Source organism: Mycothermus thermophilus, assembly GCF_041956435.1.
Source record: "Mycothermus thermophilus strain CBS 625.91 unplaced genomic scaffold VTJ04scaffold_5, whole genome shotgun sequence".
Classification (NCBI taxonomy): Eukaryota; Fungi; Ascomycota; class Sordariomycetes; order Sordariales; family Chaetomiaceae; genus Mycothermus; species Mycothermus thermophilus.
The window spans coordinates 3060567-3081793 of NW_027191431.1; the positions used below are offsets into that span (position 1 = coordinate 3060567).

A 21227-nucleotide genomic window follows, 5' to 3' on the forward strand; every position below is an offset into this window, starting at 1 on the left:
CGACGACAAGCTGAGAGGCTGAAGCGTGAGCGCCAAGGCGGACGCGACCGCAGGCATCCATTCGCTGGAATCCTACCGAGGCGGTGCCGTGGCTTGGATCTCCAGCTCCAGCTTGCATGCCGAAAGGACTTACAAACACGTCGAGAGCAATGAACAGGTGGACGGTTCGACACGGGGTTTATGATTATATTCCCAAGCCTGCCGGGCCAAAATATCAAGCATCTCTAACATCTACCGCCGGTGCCATAAAGGCTGTCCTACCTGGCAGCTCTCATCCACCGTCACCGCCGGCCTTCCCTCTCAACGTCAACAACACCATCACCCCTTTTCAACCCAAACAAACAACAACCCAACCTCCAGCACCACCACCACCACCACTACTACTACTACTACTACCACCAAAATGCCCAACAACCTCCTCAACCGCATCCTCCCGGGCCACAAAGCCACTCCCTCTCCTCCTCCAAAACCCGCTCCGCAACCCATCCTCAACAAACCCGTCCGCACAACCTACACCTCCCTCCCCGTCGCCATCCCGCCCAACTTCCTGACCACCCAACCCCCGGACGCCCGGCCCATCGTCGTCAGTCCCATCGACTTCAGCAAGACCCCCCTGCCGGAATACGCGGGCCGCTACGCCGTCGTGCTCGACCACGTCCTGTCCCCGTCCGAGTGCGCGCAGCTTCTTCGGCTGGCGGAATCCAGCGTCCCGCCACCGGACTATGACCCCAGCGCGGCTTCTGACGGGGTAGCGCCGCCGCGCAACGGCGAGCACGACCCCTGGTCGCCGGCGCTGTTGAATGTTGGTGCGGGGTATGAAGTGCTGCATCAGTCGTATCGGAAGAGCGATCGGATTATTTGGGATTGTCAGGAGATGGTGGATCGGGTGTGGGGGAGGATTATGAGCCTGCCGGATGTCGGGGAGGGAGGGGCGGTGAAGAGGCGGTTGTTGGAGGTGGATGCTGAGGAGAATAACGTGGTGCATCCGATGAAGGGGCAGAGGCCGGGGGATAAATGGGTGTTTAGTCGGGTGAATGAGAGGATGAGGTTTTTGAAGTATGGGGTGGGCGGGTATTTTAAGCGTGAGTGTTCTCTTGTTTTCTGACACAAGAATTGGATTGATGGACAATGGCTGACATGCTTGCTCCAGCACACTGCGACGGCGCCTACATCGACCAAAGCGACCCGTCCAAGACGCGGCACACCATTTTCACGGTTCATCTGTACCTCAACGACTCCAAGCAGGAGGTCCCCGGCGCGGAGCTGGACGGCGGGTCGACGGCGTTCTACTCGTTCGACGAGAGCCGCAAGATTGACGTCTATCCCAAGGCCGGGCGGGTGCTCATCTTCCAGCATCGCCAAATCCTGCACTCGGGCGATCCGGTGGTGGCCGGAACCAAGTACAGCGTGCGGACGGATATCATGTATGAGTATAAGCAGGCGGAGGCGGAGGATGTTGAGATGTCGTGAGGTATCATGAGACTGTTGTGAGACTTGGAAGATTGAAGGGCGCCGGTTGAGTCAAGATTGGATCAATCAACTGTATTACACATGTATCTGAAAATTCATAATGGAAAATCAACAAGACAGGTGTTGTTTATTGCCTGAATTGTATCCGAGACCCCGGGTCTTACTCTCTTGTAGTTACCGCCATATCAAACCATTGTAATTGTCTGAGGTATCACCATGCCATAGCTACCCGCATTCGTGACCACCACGCTTCGTATCACCCAAAAATACTGGATGATCAAATCAGCAAAAGCTGCCAGCACCTCCCAGCCCGTATAGATCCCGTCTTCACACAACGGTGTATGGTATTTGAAGGGTTCGGCGCTGGTAACACCGTCCTCTCCTTTCCTTAGATGACCCTTCAGAATGCTTGTGCAGTCCAATAGCTTGTTCTCGCATATTACCGTCCCATCTAACTCATCGAGGTAAAGATGATGTTCGAAATACTCGGCAAGGTCATTGAAGAGCTGAGGACATATGAGCATAGCCCATGAGAGGTCAGGGAGACGCTGGTAGATTTGGCGCAAGGATTGGGACGCTTTCGCCATCGCCATCATGTCTTCGGGGGTGAAGAATGGTTGGGTACCCTGCGAGGCGAGCATGACGCTCTGGAACTCATTGCATACTTCCATAGCAAAGAAAAGCTCTTCCGCGTGTTTGTAGTGTGGTGGCCAGACATCACTGTAGGTAAGGCGGAAGACCATGCTCTTGGTTTGCTGGAGCGAGATGAACGGTGCGTTCACTGTGTCGAAGACGCTGAGAAGTTCGAGATAAGTGGTGCCGCTTGGGGTGAAGTAGTAACCGTCGGGCTTCAATAACTCAAGGGCGTCTTTGAACTGGGCCACAACCAGGCTGTCCATCCGCTTCTTTCCAAGTTTGTACTGATATAGGTCTTCCTCCTGTGGCGATAATGAGTCGACGTATCTTCGTGTATACTGGAAAAGTGTTCTCGTGTCCAGACCTCTGCTTGACGCTAACTCGCAAGATTCTTCGTCAGCAGCAAGCAGCCCAAGGGAGGGCACAAGAAGTTCGATGTTCCCTTGCTTCCCGTCAGTGGCAGGCCCGATGAAGAGGGGCTGTCCCCTCTTCAATAACAAGCCCTGAGCAGTCCACCACAATCTGGCTTTGAGGAAATGGGGCTCGTGATGTTTTGGTATTTTCCGGTAATACTGGTGTACAAGCTCGCTGAGCTGGTTGTCACGTTTGGCTCGTCTCCGGAACTCGACAACGCAGCCATCGTCGTTTTGTCGAAACTGGAGCCAACCAAGCGGGCCAAACCATTGGGCTGGGAGCTTCATTGGGAGCCTCAGGTTAAGTTTCTCTTCGTAGCAGTAGAAGCCAAGCATACACTCGAAGACTGTCAGTCGTATCTTATTGCCAGTACCGCCTCGGGGGTCTCGTCCAAACTCACCGCAGCAGCACAGAGATCCTTGCCCTCCCATCTCATAGGAATAGTACCGTTGACCAATGCTGACTGGGGACTCAAGGCATAAAATTGCTCGTCTTCAGGCTTGATACCGAGAGCTTGAAGAAAGGTCACCCAGGTCGCACTGGGAAGCGCCTTTTCGGTCTCGAGTAGAGGATGTGCATCATCGCTGTTGTCTTTGGGCTGTCGTCTCAACATTCGGGATAGAGTCGTCTTCCACCACGACTGATCCTTTCCATGATTAACTGGCGGGTTCGTCTGAGGACTTGAAAAGAGCTGGAAACCATTCGGATAACTAAACTCGGGCTGCCATCCCTTTTTCACAAGGAACGCGACGGAGATAACTGGGGTCGCGACGGTTTGTTGCAGGCCGAATAGCTTCTTCGTCTTGACTTTGGATTGCCATGGACCGAGAGCTTGAAGGGACAGCCCTGCCTCGTAGGCTTTATGCTCGGTGAGAAGTTGCCGCGCGGCGACATAGACGGTCAGAAGGGTAATCACAGAAATCACCCCAGCGACTACCGACGCGACTGCGGAAATTACGTCGGTGGTGTTTGGGGGGTCGGGAGTTGGGTCTTGTTGATCATCCATCGTGGGAATCACAGGATCATGAGCGGATGGAACATTGAGAGACGATGGCGATTGTTGAAAGACGACGATCAGTTGCAACTACCTCAGAGTTAGCGCTTGGCGACGTTTAGGAGCGCGGGCTCGAAGACAGGCAATGTCACAGAGCCCCAGGGGCTCGTTGGCTGTTACGGACTTGTTCACAACGGCGGCTGCTGTCACCGTCCGAGTGTCCCAGCCTGTCTACGCCGCACAGCTGCGTCCCCCAGCCGCCCACCAAGGAGTTGACTTCCAGCCCCCGGCCGATGCTCGCTCCAGGCTTGGCGCAGCCACCAATCTCAGACGGATGCCGATCTGCTTCCTCCATGTCAGCGCCGGGAACCAACTGCATAATACTACCTCTACATCGCAGAATGCGGGGTTCTCACAGCCACCAAGGTGGCCAGTGATTTCCTTTTGCCGAGCTGAGCGCGGTCAACCTCACCTCAAATTGTGGGCCGTAGCACCTCACACATAAGTATAGCTTTGGCGCAGACATGGAGGAAGTGGGACGCCGAGAAGCCTCTCCAGAGTACAGCCCCTGCATAGCAGACCCTCGTTTGCGGCCGCAGTTCTAAGGCAAGTCTATGGACTGACAGAAGGCTTCAACATGGTAATATTGAAGCGACGTACAAAGTATGCTCAAGATTCCAGGCATATCTCGAACTGCCAGTTCCTAAAATTGTCTACATCTTACGCTGGAGTGTCCAAGCTTCCGAAGTGGTGACATGTAGGAAGACAAAGTCAACCGGCCGGCAAAAGGCAGAACACAGGTTATGGGTGGGACCTCGACGCTTGGAACCTGCATCTGGCATCCAAAAATACAAGCCTCCTTCAGATAGTGAGCCTGTAGCTAACGTGCTTGTCGTTCGTTACCTTTGGACACGTCGTGTGTGTTGAGGAAAGACGATTAGTTTGGGCTTGTGTGTAATAGTGGGTATTGGGCAAGGCAGCATACCGATCTGCATGTTGGTTGCAATGGCTGGAGGCTCAACGGCTAACGTAGAACCAACAGCACGGAGGCCTACACTTGGCATCTGCAGCCCTACCATTACTGCGTGCGGCGGTGTTTCGAGGACTGAGGACGGAAGACGAGAGACTTTACCTAAGGTATGCCTTGAGAGTTGCCTAGGCCTCTAGTGATGGGGTTAGACAGGAGTTGAGAAGCATAAATGGTAGTTGGGTATTTACATCTTGGGGGCTCCTCGGTAGAAGTCCGCCACATTGAGAACTCCAACATCAGATTCTTGGGTCCTAGCCCATCACGGCCAGCTCTCTGCGGTCTGACATCTCCCCTCTTACATATATCATTCTTATGTCTCGTTTGGACGAGATCTCCAGTTCCTACAGGGAATAATGGCGGATCAGACAACCTGCGCAGTCTCTCCCACCCAGACACATGACCCCCAAACCACCTGCCAAAACCTGTCAACCTCAGGGCCGTTCACAGTTACAACTTCAGATGCTGGTAGCACCACAGCTGAAGATTCATCGAACCCTCCAACCCCGGCTTCTTCCGATAATACATCAGATTGCGCGGAGTGTGACGGAAGCCCAGCCGTTCCTGATCTTGATCCATGTCAAGGAGAAACAAACGAGGGACCGAAGGAAGAAACAAAAGTTGACGGTTGCTCTGAGAGTGAGACAAAAGAGCAGGAAAGTGGAACTGGGGATGGTGAAGATGTGGAAGAGGGACGAGAAGAGGAAGTAGGAAAGGAGAACACAGTGCACGAAGACAGGATAGTGGCAGAAAAAACGGAAGAGAGAGTGAAGATGAGAATGGAAGAGAGGGTGGAAGAAAAGGTGGAAGAGAAGGTGGAAGAGGAAGAGGATTATGAAGCACAACTACAGGCAGAGAACGACAGGAGGGCCCGACAGGAGGCCCTCGACACCGTCACCTCGTTGCTTTCCAAACTCGTCGGCTTCGACAAAATCAAAGCGCGCTTCGAGGAGCTCAAGTACCACGTCGAGCACAACAAGATTGTCGGCATAAACAACCCGCGCCAGAGGTTCCATGCTGTATTCCAGGGGAACCCGGGGACAGGCAAGTACCTCGACTTACCTTGATCTCATCCTTGACCCCTCAGCCCAACTAACCGTGATGTAGGCAAGACCACTGCCGCGAGACTCTACGCAAAGATGCTCTATGGTCTCGGCGTCATCAAAAGCCCAGCGGTGGTGGAGATGTCAGGCACATGGCTCGCCGACCTGAACGTTCAGTCACTCATCGAAAACGACCTACCACAGGGAGGTGTCCTGATTGTTAATGATGCGTACCAACTTGTCGCTTCCTACAACCATGCGGGACGTAAAGCGCTTGACATTCTTCTCGACCACATGGAGAACTCATTCGACCGTTTTGCCGTCGTCTTTACCGGGTACAAAGACTCCCTAGACCCCCTACTTGGATACAACGAAGGGTTGATCAGCAGAATCCCCTATGTCATCGACTTTGAAGACTACACCGAGGATCAGCTGCACACGATTTTGTTACAACTCTTCGATGACCAATACAACGGCCGAGCTCAGTTTGAAGGGGGGCCGAACGGCATGTACATGCGCGCAGCCGTCCGCCGGCTCTGCCTCCGCAGGGGACTTCGGGGTTTTGGCAACGTGAGAAGCCTTGAGAACCTCCAGTCCACAATGCGTGAACGCCAGATCCAGCGTCTCCGGCAGATGGCGAGCCCCTCGCTTGAAGATCGCCTGTTCTTCACAAAGGAGGACATCTTTGGACCACCGCCTTCGGACGTCAGGGAGAAGTGTGCAGCTCTCAAGGAACTCCGCAGCCTCATCGGCCTGGAGCACGTCAAGGCATCCGTGGAAGATATGTTCGACATGATCGAGGAGAACTACCACAGGGAGGTGGCGGGCAAGCGACCGATGCAATTCTCCCTGAACCGCGTCTTTGTGGGAGCCCCAGGCACCGGCAAAACAACCGTTGCAAAGTTGTACGGACGAATCCTGGCGGATCTTGGGCTTTTGAGCAACGGTGATGGTATGTACAGGACTTCTCCCCTTGTAAAACCGAGCAGAGGCTGACTTTCAAGTAGTGGTCGTCAAGAATCCATCCGACTTCACCAACGACATCATCGGCGGCACAGAGACTCTGACACGGTCAATCCTTTCATCGACACTGGGCAAAGTGCTCATTATCGACGAGGCTTACATGCTCGATCCTGGCACGGACAAGGACGCGTATTACGCCAAGGAACGAAGCACCATAATCGACATGATCGTCGCCGAGGCGCAAGGAGTTCCGGGAGATGACCGCTGCGTCATCCTCTTGGGCTACGAGGAAAAGATGGACTCGCTCTTTCGCAACGCAAACCCCGGTTTGGCCGGCCGTTTTATGGCGGACCAGCCCTTCCGGTTCGAGAACTATACCGAAAGCCAGCTCCGCGAGATCCTCAAGTTCGATCTCAAGTCTCGGGACATGGAATGCGACGAGGGCGCGATCGAGGCGGCTATGCGTGTCCTCTCTCCCTCACTCTCTGACCCCAACTTCAGCAACGGGAGAGCGGTCAAGAATCTCGTCTCGACGGCCATCCAGAACTACTTAGTGAGACAGCGCAAACTCCCCGCTGCCCAACGACAGACGGGCATGCTCACCGCGCAAGATTTCGATCCGCGCTCGGACCCAAGCTATGCCCCAGTCAGTTCCAACAGCTTCAGAGCCCTGCTTTCAGGCAAGGTGTCCGAGAAGGTCATCAAGCAGTTCGAGAGGTGGTGGCCACAGAGCGCAGCATTGACAAGCCATCTCCGGGGCAAACGCAACCCCCTCCGCTTCCTACCGCGGACTTACATTTTCAAGGGTCCGCCGGGAACTGGGAAGTCCGAAGTTGCGCGCCATCTCGGGAAGTTGTTCTACCAGAAGCAACTCCTCAGGTCGGACCACGTCGTTGAGTGCCTGGCCACGAGCCTCGTCAGCCACTGGGTCGGCCACACCTCGAAGCAGGCCCGGACCGTCCTGAATCGTGGCATCGGCCAGGTCCTGGTTATCAACGACGTGCAGGCCCTGACGAGGAACCGGCATTGCAGCGAGGCAGTCGATGAGCTGGTGTCCTTCGTCAAGGCGAACGCTCAGTCGAGTCTGATCATCCTGACTGGGCAAACGGAGGGGGTCAACACGCTTATGCGTTGGCGGCCGGATCTGGCGGCTCTGTTCCCTGAGGAGATTCTCTTCGACTCTCTCTCCCCGGCTGAAAGCTTGGATCTGTTGGACCGCAGGCTGAAGGAGGAGGGAGTTGAGGGACCCTGGGTGTCGTCTCAAAAGGCGAGAGAGGAGTTTAAGAAAGACCTGTTCACGCTGTCCCGGTTTGAATCGTGGGGTAACGCGACAGAGATTGCACGACTTGCTGAGCGCATCTTGTGCGCCATTACCCCTGAGATGTGGGACAACATGAGAGGGGATGTCTTGTCTCTCGATGAAAATATTCCTCTCTCCTGCATGAAAACCATGTTGGAGGCCAAGCAGTTTCAAGCAAACTTTGGGTCCAAGACTGGAGGTCGGAGGGACGCAAGGTCACACACGGGCTGGTCTCATGAGGACTTTCTCAGCCCGTCGACGCCGCCAACAGAGGAGGAACTGTACGGAATCTTTGTGTAAGACGTGACTGGAGGGATATTGGGCTGCTAGTTCTGAGGCTGGTTGAACGCATGATGACATAGCACAAGGTGGTTGAAGGATTTTGATATTAACTGGATTTGCTTGGAGAGAATCATCAGCATTGATCGCAGAAGCATGAACTGAGAGTTAGTACTCCTTGACTCATTGCCAGGAACCGATATTCTACGTTTGCGCAAACCTAGACTTTCCGACATTGCACAAATATGAAATTTCCAACATTGCGCAAATCTGGACTTCCCAACTTTGCGCAAACGTGAGACTTCCAACTTTGTTAAAATATGGAATGTCCAACGTTGCACAAACATCGACTTCCCGAAATTTGACAAATATGGAATGTCCAATTTTGCGCACACCTAGAGTTTCCAACTTGTTCAAATCTGGAATTCCAACATTGCGCAAACCTGGACTTTTTAACATTGTGCATATGACAGATGACAGGATCATATGGCTGCTGTTGGCCTGAGTATGACTTACTCAGCGAGCCCTAGCTCTCAGCCTCCATATCCGGCACCCAAACGGCCAACCTGGCGCCACCTCTTGGCGTACTCTGGTATGTATAATATATTGGCGCTTGCGGGGCCTCTGTGCCTCAGATACCTTATTTTTCTTCCAGAAATCAATTGCGTCCTTCACTCCATTTTGCATATACCGTCGTTCAGGTCTGGGCTCCAGCTGTGCCGCAGCGCAAACCTGGACTTCCACCTCTATGCAAAGCTGGACTTCGACCTTTGAGCAAACCGGGATTCCATCTTTGAGCTGACATGAGACTCCAACTTTGCGCAAGCCTAGGATGACTTCCCAACTTTCCTCAAACATGGAATTCCAACTTTGTGCAAAGATCGAAGTCCAACGTTGTGCAAACCTGGCGAATAGTTCCAATCTCAAACAACCTGGAATCCTACAGCACCTTCCCCAAACTTGGAGTTCCGCCATTGTGAAAACCTAGCATATTATTCCATCTTGGTAAAGACCACAAAGTCTATCTTTGCCAAACCGAAGACGACCGCGGACCAGATCGATGTCCAGAGTGCGGCCATCAGGGGAGAAGACAACAGAAAACAACTCACTGATATTGGACATCCCCCGTGTGCTCGAGGGCCTGGCCTTAGAAGGGCTGCGAGAGACCTCTGGACTTGTTGATGATATGGAGAGCAGTGGTTGGACAAAGCATGTCTCCGGCGAGTTCCTCCACGGAGACCCGACGTCAACTCCCCCAGATAAGATGGCGCGATGGACGCTGCCACAAATACGCCATATTACTCCGGGTCGTAGCTCAGACCGGCTCAACGTGAAGCACAAGTCTCATGGCAACTCAAGCGCAGGTTTCGGCAGTGTGTGATATATCTGAGACGTTGGGCAGAGTTGAGGCCAGGCACAATGTGTCAGGTTTGAACAGGGCATACATAGACTTCCAGGTTTGGACGAAAGCGGGATTCCAGGTTTGGGCAAAGGTGGAATTCCATATTTGCGGAAAGTTGAAACGCATCTTAGGTAGCTTTGTGCAAAGGTGGAAAGTCCAGGTTTGTTCAAAGTTGGAATTCCAGATTTGAGCAAAGTTGGACTTCCATGTTTGAGCAAAGTTAGTCATTCCAGGTTTGAGCAAAGGTGGAATTCCATATTTACAGAAAGGTGGAATTGTGTGCCAGGTTTACACAAAGTTGGAATTGCATTACACGTTTCTGTAAAGTTGGAACTGTATGTCGATGAGACAGCAAAAACGAATCCGTTAGTGCTGCCATAGTCAGTGCACCTTATATAGCGCCTCTGCTTGTCACAGTTGACACAGGCTCGAGTTGAACTTCGTTTCCTCGGCGTCGCGGCTTTGGTTCAGGCCACTCTTAATACCTGTAGAACTCCAACCGTCGCCAGACAAAGAACGCATGTATGTAGATATCTTCCCTCAACCTCCACTCTTGATGAGCCTCCGCCGGGTCCCGGATCTGGCTGAGCGGATTTGGCTTGTTCTCGATTTATCGGACAGAGCAGGCCGCGCCTGGCCATCCAACCGACCGTTTGCTCCTTGCCTTTGCCCAACGGTAGCGGTGGCTGAAGCACCCCATCTCCCAGAAAGCCCGAGGGGTTCTCAACGAGACGGCTCGATCACTACTGCGGCGCGGCGGCAGAGGGCCGCAGGCCAACTCCCGCGCTAGGGGTACTACCACTAGCCCCGATTACCAATAACTTGGCGATCTCGGGCTGCGAGGACCACAACAGCACCGTTGGCCATGCTCCCCGGTGATGTTCAGGATCACCATCCCCGCTTCACTCGACGCTGACGACGACCATCACATGTTCGCCCGCATGTCTCAGGCCGTCGCGACGACTCCGTCATCCAGTCCCACGGCCACCCCCCCCCCCCCCCGCCGTTGCCTCCCTTGGAGCTCGTTGAGCTAGAGTTAGTCACTTTGTTCACGGCGCAGTCACATCGGACAAGCCAAGAAAAACGGCTTCTGGGTCGGAGAGTACCATGCGGACCGCAGCAGAATGCATCGCAGCGGCGAGGGGACTCTTTCGGTTCGGCTTGAGCCGGGACCGGGTACAGGACGATGTCTTCTGTGGTCACGCAAACACCGAGCGTCATGTTGGCTGGCTGCCCAGAGGGCGCCTTCATCCCCATCCTCGGCGTGAGGGTCTTCGCCCAACGGACAGGCCGGTTTCTTCGCAGCGCCTCCAAGAACAGACACTGGCTCAGCATGGCTGCCAGGACATGTTGGGGTGAGGCGGTGAGTCCAGAGGATTGCTCATTGCCGCCCGCTGATTTTCCAAACATATGCGGGCCGGGTTTTCAGAAAGTTAACACGGAATCCGGATTTTCACAAAGTTGGCACGTGGTGCAGATTTTCGAAAGGTTGACGTGTGGTTCAGGTTTTCCAAAATCTGGGATGTGGTGTAGGTTATCGAAAATCTAACCATTGTCCAGGTTTTCGAAACTATTGACTATGGACAGATTTTCGAAAACATACATCATATGTCAACTTTGGGAAAACGTGCACGTAGTATACGTATTGGTATTCCTTGGTTTAAGCAATAGTAGAACTCTATCTTTTGGTCAAGGTGGAATTCCATATTTGCGCAAAGCTGGAGTTCTATATTTGCTCAAAGTTGGAATTCCAGGTTTGAGCAATGGTGGAAGTCCGGGTTTGCACAATGTTGGAATTTCCAGGTTTGTTCAATGGTGGAATTCCATGTTTACGCAAAGGTGGAAATTCCGGGTTTGATCAAAGTTGGAATTCTATATTTAAGCAAACTAGGATCAGAAAACCCTCTGTGCACCCCTGAATGGAAACCAGAAGTTTGCCGCTGCTTCTTCTGCGTCGCCCCCGTCCAGGAATACACGCTGCTGACCTTCTCCGCAATCGCAGGCTTCGAGGGCACGCTCTCCCCTTCCTTTCTCCCCGGCCGTGGACTCACTCTGGACAAAGGCCCCAAGTGCCGGTAGCATATCTTCACTCAGGGGGGGACTGTGTTTTTGCACCAACCGAGACGCCAGAATCAATGCGGGCCAGATCCTTGTCCAGAACGTGGTCACCAGGGGGAGACGACAGCAAACAGCTGCCGGGTTTTGAACGTCCCCCATATGCTTCAGGGCGGGGCCCCGACAAACATCACGGCAGACCACCCAACACTCAATGACGTGGAGAGCGGCGGAGATGCATGTCCAAGGAGAAATTAGTCAGGGAGGGCGGAGAAGTGATGTCGTGGTCGCGAGGTCAGGAAAAAAAACGCATTTCTATATTGAATATAACGAACAGATGATGACATCCACAAGAACACAGTGAGTCGTCTGGCCAGAAGTGAGCCCCGAGCCGTGGGCAAACGCGAAGCTATGGCGTAGCTGTTGGTCCAGTACATGACTCGAGGTCCCAGAGAGCTCGAGGTAAGATGGTTGACATCGGGACAAAGAGCCTAGAGGACCCGACTACAATGGCCCCGGCGAATATGGTGCGAAGGGGCTCCGACGCATCCAAGACCCTCGGCTCAGCAACTCGCATTGACTCGACGTGAAGCACGAGTTTTCCAGAGAGTTGGGAGCAGGTTTGGACGGTGTGCCACGTATATGAGAACATGAAGTTCCGCGGAGTCGCAAAGTTGAAAGCGGGTACACGATGTCAGGTTTGGTCAAAGATGCAATTCTATGTTGTGGCAAGGAGGAAATTCCATGTTTGTACAAAGTTGGAGTTCCAGATTTGATAAAAGTCCGACTTCCCAGGTTTGTTTAAATATGGGAAGTCTAGGTTTGTTAAAATGTGGAAATTCCAGGTTTGCACAAACATGGAACTCGGTCCAGGTTTTGACAAAGTTGGAACTCAATTCCAGGTTTGCGCAAAGTTGGAATTTCCAGGTTTGATCAAAGTAGGAACTCTTTTCCAGGTTGATTAAAGTTGGAAACTGAACCTAGGTTTAAGCAAAGTTGGAAATTCCAACTTTGCGCAAAGTTAGAAACTGAATCCAGGTTTGCGCAAAGTTGGAAATTCCAGGTTTATTTAATGTTAGAAACTGAACCCAGGTTTACGCAATATTGGAAATTCCAGGTTTAATCAAAGTTTGAATTCAACTCCAGGTTTGCGCAAAGTTGAAAATTCCAGGTTTGATCAAAGTTGGAAACTGAATCCAGGTTTGCGTAAAGTTGGAAATTCCATGTTTGTTCAAAGTGGGAAATTCCAGGTTTGCGCAATGTTGGAATTCCAGGTTTGTTCAATATTGGAAAGTCCCCGAGGTTTGTTCAATGTTGGAAACTCAACCCAGGTTTGAGCAAATCTGCACTTCCATGTTTTGGCAAAGGTGGAAGCAGGTACCAGGTTTGCTCAAATGTGGAATTTTTGACTACGACAGCCCCTTGGAGAAGAAGTCTGCGTCTCTGATGTTCCTCTCCTGTGATTATGTTTGAGAAACGTTGGAGGTCATGGTTTGTATAAAGGTTGAATTCTAGGTTGAGCAAAGTTGAAACTCCAAGTCTGCGCAAAGGTGGAACTAGGTGCCAGGTTTGCTCAAATGTGGAATTTTTGACTACGACAGCCCCTTGGAGAAGAAGTCTGCGTCTCTGATGTTCCTCTCCTGTGATTATGTTTGAGAAACGTTGGAGGTCATGGTTTGTATAAAGGTTGAATTCTAGGTTGAGCAAAGTTGAAACTCCAAGTCTGCGCAAAGGTGGAACTAGGTGCCAGGTTTGGACAAAGCTGGACTTCCAGGTTTGCAAAATGTTGGAAAGTCCAGAATTGTTCAAAGGTAGAACTCCATGCTTGAGCAAAGGTGAAATCCCATATTTACTCAAAGATTGAACTCCATGCTAGCTTCGCTTGAAGGTGGAATCCATGTTAACCCAAAAGTGGGAGGGACTCCAGGTTTGAGCAAAGTTGGAATTCCGGGTTTGGACAAAGTTGGAACTTATCCCAGGTTTGAGCAAACTTGGATATCCAGGCAAAGGAGGACTTCCATATTTGAGCAAAGGTTGTATTCCTGGTCATCTCCAAGTGCTTGAGGATGGTGTTCGAGCTTACATTCTCTCTGGCGCTGTCCAACCGTTGGCGCCTTGCTCGGTCGGTTACTAGGTTTGTGAGCTGAGTCAGAGTCTGTTTCATGATGCTGGGTACTGCTGGCTGCCTATTCGACTGATTTCTGGAGTTGCTGCTTGATTCGATCCGCCGTGCGAGCTGACATCCTCGACGGCATCGCTGTTGTTCCGTGTCATGGCTTCGCCCGACTATGCATCCTTGGTCATGTTGGAGTTGGGGCCGTCGCGGCAACTGACATGACTTTCGGGATGTGGAATGAAGCCAAAATAATTATCCGGTTTGTCTGATTGTGCTGGTGTTGTGGTCTTGGGTGTGGACATGTTGGCCGGTCTGGGGTTGCTGGAAGTTGGACTTCAAGGTTTGATCAAAAGTGGAATTCCAGGGTTGCCCAAAGGTGGAAGTTCAGGCTTCAGTAAAGGCGGACGTCCATGTTTGCACAAAGTTACCACAGTATGCTAGGTTTGCCAAAACATGGAATTCCAGGTTTGAACAAAGTTGGACTTGTACGCCATGTTTTCGCAAAGGTAGAGTTCCCATATTTTGACCGAGGTGGAAGCGGGATGCAAGCTTTGCCCAAACTTGGAATTCCATGTTTGAGCAAAGGTGGAAGTCCATCTTTGAACAAAGATCGAGTTTCCATATTTGCACAAAGTTGTCATTGCAGGTATCAAAGTTGGAGTTTTCCATGTTTTGCTCAAAGGTGGAATTCCATATTTGAGCAAAGGTGGAAGTGTCTGACAGGTTTGGTCAAACGTGGAATTCCAAGCTTAAGAAGTCAGAATTCTAAAGTTGGTGTCGGGTTGGGCTCCAACTTTGCGCAAAGGTGGAATTCCATGTTTTGGCAAAGGTGGACTTGGGTGCCAGGCTCGGACAATGTTGGAACAGATTTGCACAATGTTGGAACTTCCATATTTGAACAAACATGTAAGTGTGCCATCTTTGAGCAATCATGGAACTGCTTACTGATACGATTCCGCATCTCATGCTTGCGCAGCACCCAACTCGGTTTCTCGACTCCGGTCGTCCAGACATATTTCATGCGGCCCAGCACCACCGCATCTTGCTATCATGGCCCAAAGCCTCCCTCGAAACCGACCCCATGTGTATGTTTCGTGGCGATCACGTCGACATCTCACGCCACATAGCCCGCCCTCAATCCTGTAGTCATGGAGGCACTCGGGGGCTGCCGGAATCGCCGAGACAAATCACGTCTGAGATGGACTGACGCAGGACTCGAGGACACAGGACTACCAAGAGCGCAAGAGACTCTTTGTTTTTGCATCCCGATACAGGCCCGAGGGACGAGTCTACAAGTGACGGCGGTGCCGACTCTGGCAATGACCTGAACATGGATCGCCCCAACCAAGATGGGCGCCGGACATGCCCATAAGTTATTCACTCACTTCGTCCGTCCTGCATGCCGTCGATGGTCATGTCCACGGATCCAGATCGCTGAGGCCTGGCGTCGTAGACGATTTCCTCACAGGGCCAGTCGGCTGCTGACAATATTGTTAGGAAAGCATAGCACGGGGCGAGTGCGGTGCCGTGGCTATTCATGTGCATTGGAGAACTGTACCAACCCACGTGAAGGTCGTGCCATGATTGTCGCTCGGCAATCCTGAAGCATCACTGTCAAGACTGGTCGCGGCGCCATGAGCATCTGCAAATGTCACTTCTGACCTGGGAAACACCAAAGTCTAAGGACGGGAGGTGAGCAAGGGACCGCGGGCAGGGTACGGGGGCGGTCTCGAAACACGAAGTGTAAATAATGGCGTCAGCAGCGCGAAGATGTGGTTGATACTAGCAAGACTCCAGGCCTAGAGACAAGGCGAGAAGCGGAGACAACATGCTGTCAACAACTGAGATGCGGAGAGGCAAGGGCAGCCAGAACTGACAATATGAACGAACAAACCAACCATGGTAATACCAATAATAATCACAGAACCGGAGAACCTTGACGTCAATGAAGGATCAAGCAATCTCGAGGTCGACGAAGAGACTCAAGAGACGGAAAGTTACCCGGAAGCCAGATCACGACTTGAACGACAAAGGACAATGGATGACTATGTCCCCGTGGAATTATCCCCTGCCTGACAAATACGTGAAGAACAACAGACTTTCATATAGCAGACTTTACAACCCAGCAACAGGACTACAGTGAAAGATGCTCTTACACACACAGCAGAGGCCACAGACGACATTCATGACAAGAGAGACACGGAGGCGGCCGGAATTTTGCTTGGATGACGAGGCGTCAAACCTAACGACCGTGAATATATATTCGAGAAGAAAACATAGACGATTTTTTGAGCCAAACACTGGATGGAATAGACGGACTCGAGTCTATTCTGGGCACCAAAGCGGAAGGATATGGTTACCAGGCCTTCGGTGATGCCCCAAGAAGAGCACTCTGAGGTCAACCTCCTAGGGTAAAGACACACACGCCTTAGTATCCCGCATCCAAAACGGTCACCTCAATATCCTCATAATCCTGCAATTCGTCCTCATCAACCACCCTTCCAAATCCTAGGGTTCCCAGGGTTTAGACTTGGGCTTGGGCAAGGGCTAGGGTTGGGGTTAGGCGTTACCAAGGAATCTTGGACTCGCAAGACGTGATTCAATGGTCAGCCACAGACCTCATAGGCCAATACGTCGATCACATGACACAAAAGGCGAAATCCCTTCTGGAAAGAGGTTGGTGAGATACTGAAGGCCGATTACATCCATTGCCCTGACAAAGGGTGAATCAAGTTCCTATTCCCGTGAAGCCATCCACGAGTTGGTGTCCTGTCTGCCGTGCCATGGCCTTGACTGGCGTCGATACCCGTAACCCCGACAAGCTCAGCTTGACCAAGCAACCAAGCACGCCAACCTCGCTTCATCTGTGGGCTGGTTTAAGAACTCACGACCGGACAGGTAATGCCACCGATCCATCATCTCTGTTGACATCTTCCAAAGCACCTGTCGCATCCCTTCAAGCGTGAAGAACCGGTCCACCTTCGCAACCGATCCGCCAAGCACCTTGATCAGCTTGTCCTCGTGCAGACGGACAAACCCAAGAATCATAGCAGCGATGCCAGCTGCAATAGGCGTGCTTACCGATGTGCCAGTGCGGTAAACTACGCCGTTCTTGGCTTCAGCACTCCCGCCGAGCGCGGCACCAGGCACATCCCGACCCAGAGTCATGATGGGATGCTTGCTTGAGTACCCGGGAGGGGGGTTGAAGTGTTCCATCCATCCCTTGTCATCGGTGGCGCGCACTGAGATGACCTGCCGGTGTCTAGCAGGGAACATTTCCTGTCGGTTTCCGCCGTCGTTCGAGGCTGCGGCGAAGAAGAGGAGACGTTGGTTGCGGTCCTTCAGGGCACCACAGATAGCGTTGCTGATAGCGTACTCTCCCTGAACGAGAGGCTCGTCATCGAACCCGAAAGACATGGAGATGATATCCACTTCGTTGTCGGCAGCCCACCGGATAGCCTGAGGTACACGATTAAGTAAACGGTTTTGGTTTTGGGACAATTGGGCAATCCATACCTTAGCCATGTTTCCAGCAGAGTCAGGAATGTCGTCCTCGTTGCAGGCCACCCGAGCAACATAGAAGTCCGCAGCTGGGGCGACGGTCATTAGGACTGACAATACGTGTGTGCCATGGCCGTGCTTGTCTTCAGGGTTCTCTGACCCTCGGCAGACGAGATCATTCCACGCAACGATGCGTTTTCTGCGTGCCGGATCTTTGAAGAACATCGCATCTGGGCCATACCCAGTGTCGAGCACAGCAATTCGAACTCTCCTGATTGGGGTGATAGATTTGGCTTTTGTTCTAAACTCCTCATAGAGCGTCCTGTTTACTGAGGAGTTTTGGACATAACGAAGCCATGACTCTGCTGCAGATCTGAACGAGGATATGATGGTTAGTAGAGCGTCTCCCAAGACGATCCATATCATCCATACCTCGCACACCCAGTTGGCTCAGAGTTTGCACCAAGGAGGTGGATTGTAGGCTCCTCACTTAGAGCCTGACTCTCTTCTGTCTCTGCGTTGGGGCTTGCTTCCACATAGTCGTTGTCGATAATCCTGCCCGAACCATCCACCCATCCCAACTTTTGGAGAAGTGTCTTTAGTGGATGGACTATGAGCTTGTAAATGGCATCTCGCCTCGCCTTCACTGCGCTTGCATCGGTGCCGTCACCTCCCTCAAACTCCCGATTCAAGCATGTCAACACAATGTATTCGTACGTGTGTCGAACTTGCGGCGTTAGGTCAAGCTTGCACCAATTGCCTTGCCTAAGAGCACTCTTAATTCTGACGTATTGCACGTTGATCCATTTTTGGGGGTTCTCGACGTCCTCTTGGATGTCGTTTCCGCGTTGTTGTAGTGTTATTTCCGAAGCGTTCTGTGTCTCCCTGTTCCGGAGTATTTCGAACAAAATGATTGCAAGACTCAGGATGCGGGGGTATCTGTGGTAGACGATGTGTTCTTTTGGTAAATAATCTTCAGTGAGTGGTGAGTGTTGGTGAGAGACGGAGAATGCAAAGTATGGGTAGCGTGTGAAGATCTCGTCACCCTGAGGCGGGATATTGTCCTCTGCAACAACGATAGGCAAGCTGACATGCCACAAGCTTCCAGGTGCAGGAAAAAGGTAGTGGGAAAGAGTGTGTAATTCCGCATGCTAGATACAAAGGAAAATAGAGCGAGTGAATGGCTATTTATCCCTGTTTGGGGCTCCAGCAGAGGGTTTCTGGAGCGTTTGGCGAAGAGTTCCCTTCGCCCGAAGCATGTGGGGGATGGAACAGCAGCGTAGTAAAGGCTAAATTGGAGCGTGTGGCTTCATTCACATAGGCTCGGCGCTCATCGGCACGACAAGAACAGAGGGGGAAATAGCGGCGGATTAGCAACTCGGTGATTTTCCCAAGATGATGAGTTCTCAGGGCGACTTGTCCCAGGGTTAATATACATAACAGAGATGATGTTACTTCCATGTGATCAGTTGAAAAATTACAACTTGGTAATGGACGATACGATACGGCTTGATGATGAACTTCTAGCTTCCCGCTAAGAGGCAGGAAAGGGATTGAACGACGGATTAATCACAGTATCCCATTCAAAGGATGTAGAAAACGACTATGGGAGGTAGGAGCCGCTTGTCTGTACTACAACTAGACGGCATCGAGTCAGAAGTCCTTTGGAAGCACCGTCACCCAAGATTCGCACCCTGTTCATTCACCTTCCAGAACAGTCACCTCAATGTCCTCATCATAATCCAGCAACTCATCCACATCAACGACACCTCCAATCTCCACTTCCATGTCATCCCCTCTCCTTCCCTCATCCCCAGTTAAGAACGCGGCCGCTGGCCTATACAAAGTCGCCCCTACCCCCTTCTTCTTCTCTCGAATCTTATGCAGCTGGTATGCAAAGATCACAGGATTCGCAGACGTAAACGCAAGCTCTCTATCCCGGTTACATGACACTCCAAGGTCGAGTGCAACCCCCAATGCCTCGGGGGTTGACACATTGAATCCAGTTCCGGTTCGGCTGCTGGCCGTTTCGACTCTCAGCCCCTGAACAATCTTGACCGCTGTGATCATGTACACTGGGCGCGAGCCAAGTGGTCCAGATCGCAGAGCCGCACGCACGCGATCACTCTCCCGGACGCGGCGGGTGAGCTCATCGTTGCTGGGAACTCCAGGAGGGGGGAGATACAGTGTTTCAACGGTATTTGCGGTGTAGGTGACGTTGCCATTCTTCCCATGGGTTGAGGAAACGGACCCTGGTGTGGTGAAGACAAGAAATCGCACCTTCACCGAGCCACGCAGGGAGGTGTCTTTAGAGTGGGCAAGTCTGAAGTTGTAGTCTGTGTGAGATCTCGGCGTGTAGAGCGGGACGTAGCTTGCGTCCTCTGGTTTGCTGTCGGCAGAGGGAGCGCGGCTCAGAGGGTTCAACGGATCTGTTGGGTCCTGGATGATATCCCCGATGCGAATGTCTCCAGGGTGGTACCTGAGGTCAGGCATGCGAAGAAAGGTCAAGACTTTGGCCATGATGAGATGGGACGGCGTGAACGGCAGAGAAGGTATGGGGACCACAAGTGTCAAGAGTTGTTACCATAGCACTCCTGAAGCAATGAGGTCAATTGCTAGTTGACAAGGACTTCATGGGAGCAAGGGAGAGGAGGGATCATCTTAAACGCCCCCCATCCTCCCAGCGCAGCCTGATGGTGCCGATTGCATGAGGCTAAAGGGCTGCATGTCCCGCCCGCGCTTAGGCGATTGATGTCAACCCACCAATTGGTGACAGAGCAAAAACAGAGAAACGGAGTCAGATGTTCGCGAGGCTCTCGAAATCTGTCAGTCCTGCAAAACAACTCGGTTGGACTGCCCAGATGGACTCGGTGGACAAATAGCCCAAAGCGGCACTTCTGCCCAACGCAAACAACAACTTCTTGCAGAAAATCCCAGAGTAAATGCCAGAACCAGAATCCATTGCCTTGCTATCAGCCTAGCGAACGAGACAGTGTCGCCTCGGCTGCCATCCTAACGCCATGTGTAGCCGCCCGCCGTTGGTATCCCGTAAACTCCGTGAAACAGAATCCCAAGTCCATGTATGCCTCCGCCTAGATCCACCCTTCTCCTCCCTACTACGGCGCCTGGTTCTCCTTGACGATTTGCCGAATCCGCTTCTCATACTGCGCACGATCTCTCTTATACATATTGTACGCCTCAGCCTGAGCGGGAGATTCGGGGTTGGGGTCATCGAGAAGATCCTGGACGCCGAGAAGGATCTGTTTGATGGTAATGGCGGGCTTCCATGCCTCTTCCTCGTTCAGGATGGACAGACAGACGGTGCCGGAAGGGTAGACGTTGGGGTGGAAGAGAGGCGGGACGAATTTGCCTGTGTAGAGATCGGGTTAGCTGTCTGACGATGAAGGCATGGCAGGTTTCATCTCGCCGAGAACAACGTACACTTCGGGGGCTTCGTGGGATACTCTGTGTCGAAACCGTGGTTAGCCAGTAAGTTTCTGAGGCAGGCCTTTGACAGCGAGAGTACTCACCATCAGGGAATGTCACGATCAGCTTGAAGAGGCCACCCTCCCAGATGGTCTTCTCCTTGCCCGGAATGCCGCACTCCCAGACCTTGAGGTCAAGCACGCCCTGGGCGTTCTTCTGGGGCCTGGCGTAAAAGCCGAATGGGTGGTCCTTCCTCCATTGCTTCCTGTACGGAACGGATGGTCAGCAAAGTTCGGGCTCGCTGGTTGAAGCGATGTCTTGGTGGCAAGCTTTGGCGTACCGCTCCTCCTGGAGGCGACTTTGACACAGCGACATTTTGATGGAAATGTGTGTTGGAAGCGGTCGCGATAATCTCCTGAGTCGCGGAGGTCGCGAATGTCGCGGAGGTTGGGAAGGTTGCGGAAGTTGGGCAAGTCGCAGAGGTTGTCAGAGTTATGGGAGTCGTCGAAAGACTTGTAAAGAAATCGAGCGAAATCTGGAGTGAAGAACCCAGAATCGGAGAAATCGCCAACAGCTTCTCCGATAACCCAAAAATCCGGCA

The 21227-nt window shown here is 52.3% G+C and overlaps 7 protein-coding genes across 7 annotated transcripts; 3 read left to right on the forward strand and 4 right to left on the reverse strand.

The window, feature by feature from the left end:
* Window positions 1–403: 403 nt before the first annotated feature.
* Window positions 404–1470, forward strand: VTJ04DRAFT_8189 (uncharacterized protein; the record flags this gene model as incomplete). Its single annotated transcript, XM_069366598.1, has 2 exons — window positions 404–1082; window positions 1151–1470. 2 exons carry the CDS (start codon window positions 404–406, stop codon window positions 1468–1470), a joined length of 999 nt encoding a protein of 332 aa, XP_069217517.1.
* A 4-nt stretch (window positions 1471–1474) lies between these two features.
* Window positions 1475–3526, reverse strand: VTJ04DRAFT_8190 (uncharacterized protein; the record flags this gene model as incomplete). Its single annotated transcript, XM_069366600.1, has 3 exons — window positions 1475–1540; window positions 1662–2858; window positions 2921–3526. The coding sequence occupies 3 exons, from the start codon at window positions 3524–3526 to the stop codon at window positions 1475–1477; spliced, it is 1869 nt and encodes a 622-aa protein (XP_069217518.1).
* Window positions 3527–5314: 1788 nt separating this feature from the next.
* Window positions 5315–8147, forward strand: VTJ04DRAFT_8191 (uncharacterized protein; the record flags this gene model as incomplete). The annotated part of the gene is made up of 3 exons (XM_069366601.1): window positions 5315–5585; window positions 5649–6536; window positions 6592–8147. The coding sequence occupies 3 exons, from the start codon at window positions 5315–5317 to the stop codon at window positions 8145–8147; spliced, it is 2715 nt and encodes a 904-aa protein (XP_069217519.1).
* Window positions 8148–9186: 1039 nt separating this feature from the next.
* VTJ04DRAFT_8192 (uncharacterized protein) lies at window positions 9187–9507 on the forward strand (the record flags this gene model as incomplete). Its single annotated transcript, XM_069366602.1, has 1 exon — window positions 9187–9507. One exon carries the CDS (start codon window positions 9187–9189, stop codon window positions 9505–9507), a length of 321 nt encoding a protein of 106 aa, XP_069217520.1.
* A 5306-nt stretch (window positions 9508–14813) lies between these two features.
* VTJ04DRAFT_8193 (uncharacterized protein) lies at window positions 14814–17305 on the reverse strand (the record flags this gene model as incomplete). Its single annotated transcript, XM_069366603.1, has 4 exons — window positions 14814–14839; window positions 15085–15177; window positions 16588–17158; window positions 17216–17305. 4 exons carry the CDS (start codon window positions 17303–17305, stop codon window positions 14814–14816), a joined length of 780 nt encoding a protein of 259 aa, XP_069217521.1.
* Window positions 17306–18898: 1593 nt separating this feature from the next.
* VTJ04DRAFT_8194 (uncharacterized protein) lies at window positions 18899–19720 on the reverse strand (the record flags this gene model as incomplete). Its single annotated transcript, XM_069366604.1, has 1 exon — window positions 18899–19720. The coding sequence occupies one exon, from the start codon at window positions 19718–19720 to the stop codon at window positions 18899–18901; it is 822 nt and encodes a 273-aa protein (XP_069217522.1).
* Window positions 19721–20316: 596 nt separating this feature from the next.
* Window positions 20317–21001, reverse strand: VTJ04DRAFT_8195 (uncharacterized protein; the record flags this gene model as incomplete). The annotated part of the gene is made up of 4 exons (XM_069366605.1): window positions 20317–20570; window positions 20642–20665; window positions 20731–20891; window positions 20967–21001. The coding sequence occupies 4 exons, from the start codon at window positions 20999–21001 to the stop codon at window positions 20317–20319; spliced, it is 474 nt and encodes a 157-aa protein (XP_069217523.1).
* Window positions 21002–21227: the final 226 nt, after the last annotated feature.